This window comes from Podarcis liolepis (assembly GCF_965112155.1).
Source record: "Podarcis liolepis genome assembly, chromosome: 14".
Classification (NCBI taxonomy): domain Eukaryota; kingdom Metazoa; phylum Chordata; class Lepidosauria; order Squamata; family Lacertidae; genus Podarcis; species Podarcis liolepis.
In genome coordinates, this window is record NC_139569.1 from 53,712,257 (window position 1) to 53,727,500 (window position 15,244).

General features: G+C 47.2%; 1 protein-coding gene across 1 annotated transcript in view; it reads left to right on the top strand.

Moving 5' to 3' along the window:
• SNX33 (sorting nexin 33) overlaps positions 1 to 5,164 on the top strand; it is a 55,796-nt gene extending 50,632 nt beyond the window's left edge. The window contains exon 2 of the mRNA XM_083475795.1: positions 1,334 to 5,164. Within this exon, the coding sequence (XP_083331921.1) occupies positions 1,334 to 1,509 (176 nt within the window). The 3' untranslated portion in view covers positions 1,510 to 5,164. The remainder of the gene's footprint in view (positions 1 to 1,333) is intronic.
• Positions 5,165 to 15,244: the final 10,080 nt, after the last annotated feature.

Below are 15,244 nucleotides of genomic sequence, written 5' to 3' on the forward strand. Positions count from 1 at the left end.
CCTTATTATTTAGTCATTGTGGCTAAATGCTACCTCCAGATTTAAATAACATAAGCACCTAAGAGGAGCCTGCTGGATCAGGCCAGGGGGACCCTTCTAGTCCAGCATCCTGATCCCACAGTGGCCAACCAGATAGAATTGGAAGGGAAGCCGAGAGTCATTTTGTTCAACCCCAACTCAGAAATCTCCATGAATTTGTCTAATCCTCTACTGCATTTTGTGGGAGTGGGTTCCATGGTTTAACTCTGCACTGTGCACAGATGGACTTCCTTTTATCTGTCCTGAATCTTCCATTACTCAGAGGGAGCAGGCTCTGGATACCAGTCTGTGGGGACCTCAGGTGAAGAGGGCCGTTGCCCTGACAGGCTTCCCAGAGGCATCAGGTTAGGAAGTGGGAATGTGTTGGATTTGCTTACAGACTCCATGCTGTTGTGCAAGAGGGCTTAACAACTTGTTTGTGCCACATGTTGGAACCAGACGTTCCGAGTCTGCCTGTCCTCCAGCTCCCTCCCTTCAGATCACATTCTTCCTTTCTGACTGAGTCTCAGGGAATTAAACATCCTTTCCCTCCCCTCTTGCTTGCAAGGAGAGGCAAGCAGGAGGAAGCCTATTTTCCTGCTGCTGCTGCTGCTGCTGCTGCTGCTGCTAGTGAAAGAAAGTGAAGCAATAAGAGATGCAGCTCTGGAGACCTTCTCTTAAGAACCAAAGCGGAGCATCTGCTGGATCCGGCCAGAGGGGTCCAGCTGGTCCAGCCTCCTGTTCTCACAGTGGCCAACCGGATGCCCCCAAGGAAACCTGCAAGCGGGATTTGAGCACAAGAGCAGCCCTCTCCCCTCCTGTGGTCTCCCTGTTGCTCCAGCTTCAAGACGTAGCGCAGACGCCGACTCACAGAGAGACTCACTGACAGGCCAATGAGCTCAAGAGCCCAGACTGCTGAGCTGATATCCCTTAATCATCTATAGAGGGCACTGGGCTGTTGCCATAGCAACTGGCTTAGTTAACATTGCACCTGCTGGCTTATCTGAGACTGGGGTGATAGCCCTATCCTCTATGTCCAGCTGCTCCTACATCTCTCTGAGGTGTCTGGGATTGAATTTGTGGCCTTTGCACAAAGCAGATGCTCTGCCACTGGGCCATGGGCCTCCCCCCAAGTCTTCCTGGGAAAGGGTCACCAGTGTCCCTGCAGTTTGCGATGGCCTTCCAGTGTCATGCAGGTCACAAAGAGATGTTTCCTATTGGCATTTTTTTTTAAAAAAAAAAGACCCATGAAGATTGGGGTTCCACCAGCTGCTCTGCTGCCTGACCGTATTCCTCCTGGTCTCTTCCTTATCAGGTCTGCTTCCCTCCCCCTTATCTGTGATGGCCTGGGAATCTGATTCAGAGGCTGAACCGGAAGAATCCCAGCCTTCACAGGAGTCCCCGCCTCCAGGGCCGGCTGAGCTGGGGCAGGGCCTTGATCCTGAAGCACCTGCACCTTGTGCCGGAGCCTCAGGAGCAGGCACCAGGTGAATCAACTCCGGAGGCGATTGAGGACGCATTGCCTACAGGTGCGCCTCTCCCAGCCCAGTCAGGGGAAAGTGTGTCTTCCCCTGGGTCCAGTAAGCCACCAGCCTCTCCTGAGCTGCAGAGGCTCAGGGCAGAGAGGCGGAGGGATCTGGTTTCTCCCAGGAGGAGTGCTCGCCTTAAGGCCAGGAGAGGCGTGTCACCTGGGGGCCGGGACCGCCCCTGGCCTCAGAGATGATAAAGGCCAGTCAGCCCGGTCCCAGGTTGCAGGAGCAACGTTGTTGAAGAGCTGTTTCGGCCAGCACCCAGTCCTGTTCCCTCAGAGTTCCTGTCCTTGCCTGGCTCCTCGCTGTGGACCCCGCTTCGCCCGTGGAGGACTGCCTGCCGACCCTCGACTCAGGTCCTGGACCTCGCCCCATTGTAACCTCCCCCCTGGACCAGCACATTATCATCAATCTTGCTTTTCTACTGCCGGAGGCTGTCGCTTTGCTGCAAGACAAGTCCCAAGCAGAGCTGGGCTTTTCCATGGAGGTTCCTGTGGAGTCATCTAGTGGGGAATGTGGAGCCCTCTGGACATTGTTGGACTACAACAAGGGAGGAGGGAGAAATTAAATTACGTTCACTTTTGAAAGTGAACCTGCCAAAATTGTGTTTTCCAAAACAATACGTGAACCAAAACACATCCACCCTGAGAAAGTTTCCAAATTTTGCAGTGCAGTTTTCCAGCCAAGTTCTGTGGGGCATGTTCCCATTTCAGGTCCTGAAACTGAGTGGATTGGGTAGTTGGGTCTTACTTAACACTGGCAGTGAGACAGGATCCTCCATCCACCTGAGGGCAGAAGGCAGTTAATCTGGTCCTGGTAGGTATTGGGTCGGTTGGGGGGGGGGGTTCATGTCTGTTTGATGTTCTTGGACCCAGCTAGCACCAGCCCCAGCCAATGGCAGAACCAGCCCAAGACATTTTGGCACCTGAGGCGAACCACAAAATGCCCCCCCCCCCCCCGGGAAGAAGGAATGAGGGCAGATCAGAAACAAGGGGAAAGTAAACCTCTGCATCAGGATCAGCTACCCATGTGGATCCTGTCACCTGAGGAGTCACCACAGCGTGCCTCATGGGTGGCTGGTCCTAGCCAGTGGGCAGGAATGATGGGAGTTGGACTGTTAGTTCCCTCACTTTCTCATTTTGCAATCTTAAATTCAGTTCTCCACATATTTGCAGCAATGTGCAATTTTTAAAAATACCCCTTGTGAGTGAGACATGGTCTGAATGCGCAAGTGTAGCCATATGTCTGTGGAGCTGTATGTGGGTTTCCTCTTATGTAGGATGGCTGCCCAGAAATGGCATTTTAATAGGGAATTCCTGGCAAGGTTTAACTTCGGGGTGTGGGTGGGTGTTTTTGTTTTGGTCTCTGTAATGGGGAGGAAAAGGGAACTACCTTCTTGAACCTGAGAGCAGAAGAATAGCCTGCTAGATCCAGCCAAAGGGCCCCATCTAGTCCAGTCTCCTCTTTTCTCAGTGGCCAACCAGATGCTTGTGGGAAACCTGCAAGCAAGAGCAGCCCTCTCTCCTGTGGTTTCCAGCAGCTAGTATTGTGCATGTGTGAAATATAAATTCTTCACAAACTGATATTATGTCAGCCTGTGGTAGAAAAATAGCCTATCTGTTCCCTCACCTTCCTGTTTTTTGTTTTGTTTTTTACATTTCAACCCTGAACCCACTTCACTCCCCCCTCTCAGCCTGGCAGGGCTTTCAAGGAGTGGCTGGCACAGCAATGAGATTGCTCAGATGGCTCCTGATGCCATCATGCGGCTGGAGTAAAACCTGCCTCTGAGGACTCCGTGCTTTCCCTGCCAGCTACAACAGTTGCCAGCCGCTGCCGCCATATTCCATGCCTTAACACTGGAGGAAAGGCTCTCCCATGCTGCCAAAATCCAGCTGAAAACCAGCTCAGGCCCAAGATCCCAAATGGAATGCCACCCAGACATCGCCAGGAATGGGACACCTGCTGCCAACAGACACTGTATTTTTTGTAAGGGGAGGGGAGGGGGTAATAAACGCAGAGCACTGAGCAAGCCTGCTTCCATTTAACATTCCTCCCTGTTCTTTGTGGCCTGGCTCTGAAGTATGTGTTTGATTCCCCCCCCCCCCCCGTAAGTTCATGCTGTGCTGCAATGACTAAGCAATGCAGGAAAGGAAGGAAGGAAGGAAGGAAGGAAGGAAGTAAGGAAGGAAGGAAGGATCTTACGGCATCTTACGGCATTTTTCAGCAATTGTGCTTTATGGAAAAATAGGTTATACCTACATGGCTGGGTTCAAGAGCTTTGCAGTCCTTGGATTCCACACCGCATTTGGGAAGGAGTTAGTTATTTCTTGCATCATGATCTCCAGGTCCCAGAAGTGAGCTAAACTGAAAGGCAAACTAAAGGCTATTTTTGTTTGCACCACTCTAATTTTTAACCCTGGAACTTTCTCTCCCCCCCCCCCGCGCCTTCCTTCTCCGGTAACAGACGTAATGGGTCTGTTAATAATTCAATAAAGCTGACATAACAGAAGAGAGCTGAAAAGTCCCCATGGCTTTGTGGGAATGTTCAGGGAGGCAAGAGAGGATATATTGTTTAATGATATCCTTCCTAACTTGTGTTAGCTAGTTCTATATCTTAGCAGAGTTTAAACATTCCCCCTTTTTAAATTTGCACAGCAGTTAGCTTGTTGCAGGCTCGTCTGAGCCTCTCTAAATAAGATTCCTTGTAAGATCCCTTCTTGTCCCTCTTAAAAAGAATAGACACGACAATCTTATTAAAGTCAATATAAAAGTAGTTTACTCACATTCATTCAGTTCACAGTTGGATCCCAGAAGGCAGACTTAGGTTACAAAACTATATACACATGTGGAACTAACCCATAAGGGAGTTAATTCCTAAGTGACTGCAAACAGGCAGTCACTTCTGCTCACATATAGAGAGAAACAAAGCTGAGAAGAAGAGAACAAGAGAAGTACGTGTGCTCCTTCTTGCCCAGATTAGGCCACACCTACTCTCTGGTCACATGCAGAGGAAGTTTGTCCCAGCTCAGGAGAAAACAAGAAGTTTTCTCCTGGCTGGTACAAAGCATTTCCTAGCATGTCCATTCTAGGAATGTTGTACTTGACTGCTATGTGTTTCACATCCCACAGGCTTGCGAAGAGACCCTCCACAGAGCCTGAAGAGGATGTCAATGAGCCCAAAGTCCAGAAATAAAGTTTTTAAAAGCTGTAAAAAAGAAAAGATTTCAAGGGCTCCAAAATGGGAGTTCTCACTGCTGTTCCGCTACCCCCCACAACAACAGCTGTTGGGTGGGAAGCTGTATCACAGGGGGCTCCCCACTTATGTGCATTTCGCTTATGCTTGCGGGGCCCCAGAACGCAACCCCCGCATAAGTGGGGCGTCAACTGTATTTCAATAACTGTTGAACCTGCTCTATCGAAGGATTATTGCTTCCTTGAACAAACAAGGGTTTTTAAAAGTGACTCCTTGGGTCAGCATATAAGGGGCAATATAACAAATAAAGAAAAATATCTTCCACCTGCAATTGTGCACATATGCATAATCTATCTGCATTTGGTATCCTGTTTGGCATTGCTTGACATCACAACTCAATAAAGGCAGATCTTATTGCTACTGACATTTTAATTGCAAACATTAATATTGTGCAGCTTGAAACAAATGAATGCATAAAACTAACTCTTTTTTGGAAGGAAACATTGTCTGAACCCATTAGCTATTATTATTATTTACTTGCAGAATTTTCTTCAAAACAGAACAAAAACATCAAATATGCATCCACATAATTCCATAATACATGTGCTTATCTTAGAAATAACTTTAAAAAGGACTGTGATCAAAATTCGGTCTCTCTCCGATTCCAGCCTCCATTGCAGCCTAAGGCTGTGTGATCCTGAAGAGCTTCATTATATCTCTGCTTCCACAGAGCCTGAGAAAAAAAGACTCCAGCTACGACCCTTCCAAGATGGTGATTTGCAATTCAGCAACCTCTCATTCGATCTAAAGTTAAACACCTCATCAGAGAACAATAACAGTTAGTGATGAACCCATCAAGCAGCTCAGCAAGCTCTTTTGCTCTTCTTTAGCTTTAACGGAGTCTTCTAGTTAAATACACACAGGCATTCTCCATTTCAGTGTGAATTAAACAATTATACTTAACCATTGAGACAAGTAGCTGACTCTAAAATGCTCTGTTTTCAGTACAGTGGTACCTCGGGTTAAGTACTTAATTCGTTCTGGAGGTCTGTTCTTAACCTGAAACTGTTGTTTTTTTTTATAATGATATTTATTGAAAAAAGAATTTTTTTAAATTACAAAGAAAAAAGACAAAATTACAAAGAAAAAAGACAAAAACAGAAAAAGAAAAAGAAAACAGAAAACCATCATTTTCAAATTCTCCATTTTCATTACCTTCTTTCCATGACCTCCTCCTCCTCCCATCTCTTGTATCTTGATTAATAATTGTCACAGCAAATCCTTTCCATAATTCATAATATTCTGTCATTACGTTACCTTACTCTATTATCATCTTATCTTATAAAAAACCTTAAAACTTAAGACTTAAATCTTATTTTTACCAACTTCTCATAACCATTACCTTTTTACCTAATTCTTTAAACATTTTTACAAGAGCCAAGTAATTTCATTTCAACATTTTTCCAACGTTCATAAAACATTTCTAGTAATAGGGGGAAAAAAGAGAATAAAAACAATCCAATCTTCTTCCAGCGTCCCTTCCCCCCGGTCCCGGGATTGTCAGTCCTTTTTGTCCCATTAGTCTGGCACATTAACCTGGTGCTCTTATATCCGAGGCCTTCAAATCTCTTCCATGTCCCTTCCGCAGCTCTTCTTCATATTTTCCTTTCACTCGTGGGAACTCCAGCTTGGTAGTGTTTTTGACCCTTTTCAACAAATCAGCCCCTTTCTCATAGTCCAGACTAGGCTCCATGTGGTATTTTAAAACATGTTTCAAATTCCCTCCAAAATTGGAAGTCCCAACAGCTCCAAACCTCTGACAGCCCATTGCCAGACTCAGAAAGTCCAAACATACCTGCATAGGGGGATCAGTCCAACCCCCCATTTCCAAATCAATCCAAACTTTGTCTTTCCAAATCTGGTTTTTTCCAAGTTCATTTGTCAAATCCAAAGGCTCATTTTCCTGCTGGGCTAAAAGTCCCTCCATCCCTGGCGCCCAAGATTCAGCAAAGTCCTCTTCTTTCTGTTGTTCTGTCATGGCACGCTCCTGTTTTAGTTCCTGAGTGGGCTCCATATAATTTTCCACTACCTGATCAAAGGTTCTGGCAGCATTAGTCATAAAAACCATCCTCTGACTTAACTGATCCAGTAGGGCATTTATTTTACAGAAAGCACCCAACAGTGCTTCTGAAGGCATTGTCCTGCAAGGTCACAAAATCCTTTCCCACAGTTGTAATCAGTAGCAGCTGCAAGTTCCCAGGATTTAGTTACAATTTCACAGTTCCCCTCTAGGGGGAAAAACTTCTGATTGTTCTTTTCCTTGAAAACAATAGCAACAAAGTGGGAGAAGCAACAAGAGGAACAGCCATTTTAGATCTGGTCCTAACCAATGTTGATGACCTGGTTAGTGGGGTAGAAGTGGAAGGATCATTAGGCGCGAGTGATCATGCTCTTCTGAAGTTTACTATACAGCGGAAAGGAGCAGCCAAGCATACTAGGACTCAATTTCTTGACTTTAAGAAAGCCGACTTCACAAAACTTAGGGAAGTGCTGGGTGAGATCCCATGGACAGTAATACTAAAAGGAAAGGGAGTTCATGATGGCTGGGAGTTTGTTAAGACGGAGATAGTAAAAGCACAACTTCAGGCAATACCAATGAGACGGAAACATGGAAGGTGCTTAAAGAAGCCAGGGTGGCTATCTAAAGAGCTTTTAACTGAGTTAAGATTAAAAAAGGATGTGTACAAAAAATGGAAAAGGGGGGAAACCACCAAAGAGGAATTCAAACAAATAGCCAGCACGTGTAGACACAAAGTCAGAAAAGCTAAAGCACAGAATGAACTCAGGCTTGCTAGAGAGGTTAAAAGCAACAAAAAAGGCTTTTATGGGTATGTTCGTAGCAAAAGGAAGAACAAAGAAACAGTGGGTCACTCAGAGGAGAAGATGGTGAAATGCAAACAGGGGACACAGAAAGGGCTGAACTCCTCAATGCCTTCTTTGCCTCAGTCTTCTCCGATAAAGAAAACAATGCCCGACCTGAAGAATTTGGAGCAAATGATTCAGCAAAGGAAACACAGCCCAGAATAACTAAGGAGATAGTACAAGAATACTTGGCTAGTTTAGATGTATTCAAGTCTCCAGGGCCAGATGAACTGCATCCAAGAGTATTAAAAGAACTGGCAGATGTGATCTCAGAACCACTGGCAGTCATCTTTGAGAATTCCTGGAGAACAGGCGAAGTCCCGGCAGACTGGAGGAGGGCAAATGTTGTCCCTATTTTCAAAAGGGGGAAAAGAGAGGACCCAAATAATTACCGCCCAGTCAGTCTGACATCAATACCAGGGAAGATTCTGGAGCAGATCATTAAGCAAACAGTCTGTGAGCACCTAGAAAGGAATGCTGTGATCACCAATAGTCAGCATGGATTTCTGAAAAATAAGTCATGTCAGACTAACCTGATCTCGTTTTTTGACAGAATTACAAGCCTGGTAGATGAAGGAACGCAGTGGATATAGCCTACCTTGATTTCAGTAAGGCATTTGACAAGGTGCCCCATGATATTCTTGTAAAGAAGCTGGTAAAATGCGGTCTTGACTATGCTACCACTCAGTGGATTTGTAACTGGCTGACTGACCGAACCCAAAAGGTGCTCATCAATGGTTCCTCTTCATCCTGGAGAAGAGTGACTAGTGGGGTGCCACAGGGTTCTGTCTTGGGCCCGGTCTTATTCAACATCTTTATCAACGACTTGGATGATGGACTCAAGGGCATCCTGATCAAATTTGCAGATGACACCAAATTGGGAGGGGTGGCTAATACCCCAGAGGACAGGATCACACTTCAAGACGACCTTGACAGATTAGAGAACTGGGCCAAAACAAACAAGATGAACTTTAACAGGGAGAAATGTAAAGTATTGCACTTGGGCAAAAAAAACGAGAGGCACAAATACAAGATGGGTGACACCTGGCTTGAGAGCAGTACATGTGAAAAGGATCTAGGAGTCTTGGTTGACCACAAACTTGACATGAGCCAACAGTGTGACGCGGCAGTTAAAAAAGCCAATGCAATTCTGGGCTGCATCAATAGGAGTATAGCATCTAGATCAAGGGAAGTAATAGTGCCACTGTATTCTGCTCTGGTCAGACCTCACCTGGAGTACTGTGTCCAGTTCTGGGCACCACAATTCAAGAAGGACACTGACAAACTGGAACGTGTCCAGAGGAGGGCAACCAAAATGGTCAAAGGCCTGGAAACGATGCCTTATGAGGAACGGCTAAGGGAGCTGGGCATGTTTAGCCTGGAGAAGAGGAGGTTAAGGGGTGATATGATAGCCATGTTCAAATATATAAAAGGATGTCACATAGAGGAGGGAGAAAGGTTGTTTTCTGCTGCTCCAGAGAAGCGGACACGGAGCAATGGATCCAAACCACAAGAAAGAAGATTCCACCTAAACATTAGGAAGAACTTCCTGACAGTAAGAGCTGTTCAACAGTGGAATTTGCTGCCCAGGAGCGTGGTGGAGTCTCCTTCTCTGGAGGTCTTTAAGCAGAGGCTTGACAACCATATGTCAGGAGTGCTCTGATGGTGTTTCCTGCTTGGCAGGGGGTTGGACTCGATGGCCCTTGTGGTCTCTTCCAACTCTATGATTCTATGATTCTATGATTCTGTGTGCAACTCCCCGCCTGCCCCCCTGCACTGGATGATCTTGGCATTTCATCACATTCCTTCAGGAGCCGAGATCCACTGGTCCAAAGCCTCTGGGAGTCAAGACAGCAAGTTTTCTCTGGCATTTAGCAGCTGCATTTATTAAACCCTGCGGCTGCTCTTGGAGAAAGTGAGAGAATATCCCTCAGAAATATCCCCCTCCTCATCAGGCCTGGACAACCTCTGCTCCAGTAAAAATGGGTAAAAGCCCAACATGTCTGGCTTGATAAATTTCTCTTTTAAACAGTCGTGGCTCCATCCCAAAGAATTCCAAGAGCTGTAGTTTGCCAAGGGTGCTGAATCCCACCCCCTGCCCAGAGCTACAACGCTCAGAGTTCCAAGGTAAGAGGGATTGGCTGTTATGTGACACTTCATTTTATGTGACACTTCAGTGTGTACCCAGAGCGGAATCTCTAAGACCGTTGGTTTTCAACCTGTTTGCCATGGCACCCTGAGGTCAGTTGAGGAATGTTCAGGGAAGCCCTGGGGGACTGTCCTCTCCTTACCTTGCAGCCCATTAGTTTCCCAAAATAAAACAGGAGCAAAAAAAAGTGGGGAAACACTTTTGCACGACTGCTTATCTTCTTAAAATCTCCCCCCCCCAACAAAAATCCTTCCCAGCTTCAGTACCTAACAGTTCCCTAGTTTTACATAAAGGGCTTGATAAATGCAAGAAAAAAAGCAAAGTAGCTTGATGGTGCATGGGCCTGGAGATGTGTGTGTTCTATAGGGAGGGATTTAAAAATAACCCTGAAAGTGGGGAGTGTCTGCTGTGTTTCTCTCTCCTTCTACCCTCAACATCCTTCCCCCCTCTTCCTGTCTCCCTCCCCCCCCCCGGCAACCGCCCTCCTTTTTGACAGCCACCCAACTTTTTGAGGACAGGGAGAATGTTGCAGGAAAGGACCATGTCTGCTTGTGTGTCCTGTGCTGTGTGTTTCTCGCTTTCCTTCCCCACAATGACAAAATATTTCTGCTTTTAATCGTAATCTTGTTTTGCCCTCTCCTCATTCATTTCAGGAAAGGCAGGCTGGGGCTGCCAGCTGGAGTGTGTCAGCTCGGTCCTGCAGAGCAGTGGCATTGCTTGGGCTCCCATAGGAATGTGTGCTCCCACTTGCACGTGCACCAAAAACTGCACCAAAAAGGGGGGGGGGCAGAACGGGCAAATCCCCACTTATGCATGTCTTGTAACGGAACCTCAGCGAAAGTGGCTTTCACAGGGGAGCCGCAGAAAGAATGTGGTTGGAGCTATGGACTCATAAAGGTTGAAAACCACTGCCTAAGACAGTAGGATGGTGTCTTGTATGCCTCATTCTGGCAACTCCTGCAGCCAAGCTGATGCCAAATGCCCTTTTTCCTGTGGACCACATCAGTGAGGCTGACAGGAGGATCTTTTTGCCTGGGCAGCCCACAACCCCCAGACACATTGCCCAGGCTCATGTCCCAAGGAGGCCACTTTGGGACTGCAAACACAGCAAAAACAATGCAGGAGGCAGCATGCGAGTTATAAGCTCCATGTGATTGGCCTAAGGTATGAGCACTACAGGTTGCCTCCATTGGTGGGAGAGATTATTGTGTCTCACTGGCCTGCCTTAAACTGGGCAGCCCCCAGCCAGTGAAGTGCCAGCCCACCATGGTCTGCCTGCTTCTCTGTGTGTGCCAATTTTGTTCTCAGCCCAAAGAACGCACATGGCAGATATTGTCACAGGGTTAGAATGGGACCTTGGAGGTCCTGAAGGCCATCTCTTAGCAGGTGGTTGTGCAGACTTTGCTGAAAGCGCTCCTGTGACTTGCCATGTCTGAAGCAAGTGCATAATAGAATAATAGAACTGAAGAGTTGGAATGGGGGAGTCAAAGTGTCATCTAGACCAACCTACTGCAATGCAGGAATCACAACCACCTCCAGCACATTTCCTTCTGAAGAAGGCCTCTTAAATATCTCACTTGGATGAGATATAGTGGCTCAGGGGTTGGGCACTGCATGCAGAAGGTGCCAGGGTAGCCCTTGGTAGCCCCAGAGAGCTGCTACCAGGCAGTGTAGACAATACTGAGCCGGATGGGCCAGTCATTTGACTCAGTAAAGCATCCTCCTATGTATGAGCAGGATAGTGACTCTCAGTCATCAGCTTTATCTGCACCCAGGTGCCTGGAAGAAACACATTATTCTGCTTTTTCCAGAAAAGGAGCAAAGCACAGCAAGCTTGGCACAGGAAACCGGGGTGGTGCTGGCCCATGATGCCAAGTTGCACAAAGGATGTGCAGAGTGCCTTGGGCAGGGCTGGACCAAGACATTTTGGAAGCTGCAGCGAACCACAAAATGGCACCCCCCTTCCCCACCAGGGAAGAAGAAGGGAGTAAAGACCTATATCAGAAAGGAGCAACATAATATCTACATCAGGACCTGCTGCCCCTGTGGATCCTGCTGCCGGCCCTGGCCTTTGGGCAAACGAAGGTGGCGGGTGGCTGGGATCTCATGGGCATTGCAGTGCACTCTGCTGCCCTGAACACATAAGACCCCCACCTACCCTAAGTTTGAAAAACACCCCTACAGAAGATTCTTCAGTTTCCTTTCGTGTGCAAATCAGAGAGGATTACTGGTATCTAGAGCAGTGTTTCCCAACCTTTTTTGGGCAAAGGCACACTTGTTTCATGAAAAAAATCTCGCGGCACACCACCATTAGAAAATGTTTAAAAAAGTAACTCTGTGCCTATATTGACTATATATAAAGTAACTCTCTTTAACAGGAATCAAATAAACACAAAGAAAGTATTTTATAATTACTTTATTATGAAATAGTAAGTTGCAGAATTTATTCAGCACGCAGAAAATGGCCTTTTGGGGGGTGAATGTGGATGAAGCAGGAAGAGAACTTAAAAAAAAGGCATGCATGAAATCTAGCCCCAAACACACACACGCACACTTTCCCCAAAGTGGTTGATGACGCAGGATATTTCCACATGCTTCTAAAATGCACATTAAATAAAACGAGAGAGAGAAGTGCACGCATTCACCTGCCAGCCTCGGAGCTGTGGAATGCAGCGACATGAAGCAATCTGTGTCCTTCCAGGCGCCAGCTCAGACCTGCCATGCTGTTTCGTTCCCCCGGCATCGCTGCCTTCATCCAAGCCGGATGCCTCTCCTGCCCAAGGGACGTGTCAGCAGCCACCCGGCGTGGGGTAGAGGCAGGACGGCCCCACTTCCTGCTGCCCACAAGGCTTTGGGGTGAGAAACGCGGAGGGGCAGGAGAGTGGAGGTTGCCTTAATTGGAAAAAGCAGGGAGGTAGGCTGGTGTGCCGTGGGAGGGAGGCGGGCGAGTCGGGCGGCGAGCACACGCGGGGCGGCGAGCGAGCTCCCTCCCACATCCCATCGCCGCTCGCTTCGGCCGGCCTACTGGGCTGTCGCAGGCGGAAGGCCTGCGCATGCGCGAGGTTTTCGCACCTTCCTCCAGTAGGCCGGCCGAAGCGAGCGGCGATGGGATGTGGGAGCTCGCTCGCTCGCCGCCCCACGTGTGCTCGCCACCGCCACCACGCCTCTCGCCGCCCGCCTCGCCCGCCTCCCTCCCACGGCACACCAGTCAACGTCTCACGGCACGCTAGTGTGCCGCGGAACACCGGTTGGGAAACACTGATCTAGAGCTGCTGGATGGTCCCTAAGGAATTGCTGATATCCTGCTGTTGCCTCCAGGATTCATTTATCCTCAAGAGATAGCTCAGTCAGTAGAGCAAGAGACTCTTAATGTCAGGGTCATGGGTTTGAGCCCCACATTGGGAGAAAGATTCCTGCATTTCAGGGGTTGGACTAGATGACCCTTGTGGTCCTTTCCAACTTTACAGAAGAAGAAGAAGAGTTTGGATTTGATATCCCGCCTTTCACTCCCCTTCAGGAGTCTCAAAGAGGCTAACATTCTCCTTTCCCTTCCTCCCCCACAACAAACACTCTGTGAGGTGAGTGGGGCTGAGAGACTTCAGAGAAGTGTGACTGGCCCAAGGTCACCCAGCAGCTGCATGTGGAGGAGCGGAGACGTGAACCCGGTTCCCCAGATTACGAGTCCACCGCTCTTAACCACTGCACCACACTGGCTCCCCTAGAGGAGGGAGAAAGGTTGTTTTCTGCTGCTCCAGAGAAGCGGACACGGAGCAATGGATCCAAACTACAAGAAAGAAGATTCCACCTAAACATTAGGAAGAACTTCCTGACAGTAAGAGCTGTTCGACAGTGGAATTTGCTGCCAAGGAGTGTGGTGGAGTCTCCTTCTTTGGAGGTCTTTAAGCAGAGGCTTGACAACCATATGTCAGGAGTGCTCTGATGGTGTTTCCTGCTTGGCAGGGGGTTGGACTCGATGGCCCTTGTGGTCTATTCCAACTCTATGATTCTATGAGATGTAAGATCAAAGAAGGGAATTTTTACCATATGTGGTGGACTTGTGAAGAAATCAAAAAGTTTTGGGAACTCATATATAATGAATTAAAAAAATATTTAGATATACCTTCTCTAAAAAACCGGAAGCCTTCCTATTGGGAATAATTGGGGATGAAATTAAAAAAGAGGATCAGACATTATTCCAATATGCGACAGTGGCTGCCAGGATATTAATAGCACAAAAATGGAAGGACCCAGACACCCCAACTGTCAAAGATTGGCAAATAAAATTATTTGAATATGTGGACTATTTTAATGAGATTAATGAGATAAATGATGAAGAAGGATCTGAAATTGAGATTGCAGATGGCAACATTGTTAAAGCAAAAGGTGCAGGTTCCATGAGCCTGAAATGCAATATAAACAATGAATGCATTGAGAACACAATCTCTAGAGTTTTGTATGTTCCAGAGCTGAGTTGCAATTTAATCAGCGTGTCCACTTTGGACAAGAAAGGTTTCCAGGTCACATTTGGAAATGGAGAATGTAAAGTGACTAGAAATGGCAAAGTGTTTGCTCAAGCAAAGCTAATAAATGGTGTATATGAGCTTGATCTTTCAGAGAACCAGTCTGCAAAAGTGGCACATTCCAGCCAGAAGGATGAAGCAGATCTGGACTTATGGCACAGAAGGCTAGGACACAGGGACGCCAGCCTCATTCTGGATCTACAGAAAAGAAATCTTGTAAGAGGTTTGCAGGTAAAGCAGAGCAACAAAGCTCCAGCAAAGTGCATAAGCTGTATTACTGAGAAGGCTGTAAAACCTTCATTTCCACGTTGTGCAGAACAAAGAAGCAACAAAGTGCTTGACATAGTGCACACTGACATTTGTGGACCCATGAATGTTCCCTCACTGGGAAAGAATAGATATATTTTAATATTTCTGGATGACTTTTCAAGATTTTGTGTTGTATATTTCCTCAAAGAGAAGAGTGAGACAGTGGACAGGCTCCAGGAATACATTGCCATGGTCAAGAATAAATTCCAGAGAGCTCCAGCTGTGTTAATGAGCGACAATGGAGGTGAGTACTGCTCAAATGAAATGCAGGCTCTCCTGGCCAAGGAAGGAATTGCACACGTCACCACAATTCCTTACACACCACAGCAGAATGCCATAGCTGAGAGAAAGTTTAGGTCCATTATGGACATGACAAGGTGCATGCTAAAGGATGCACGTTTGCCACAGAAGCTGTGGGCCGAAGGAGTGTACACGTCGGTCTATTTGCAGAATAGACTGCCAACTAAAGGTGCAGAGCGCACACCATTTGAACTTTGGCATGGGAAAGCTCCCAATCTGTCGCACATACGTGTGTTTGGAAGTCCGTGTTACTTCCACGTGCCCAAGGAACACAGACACAAGCTTGACTCCAGGGCAAAAGCAG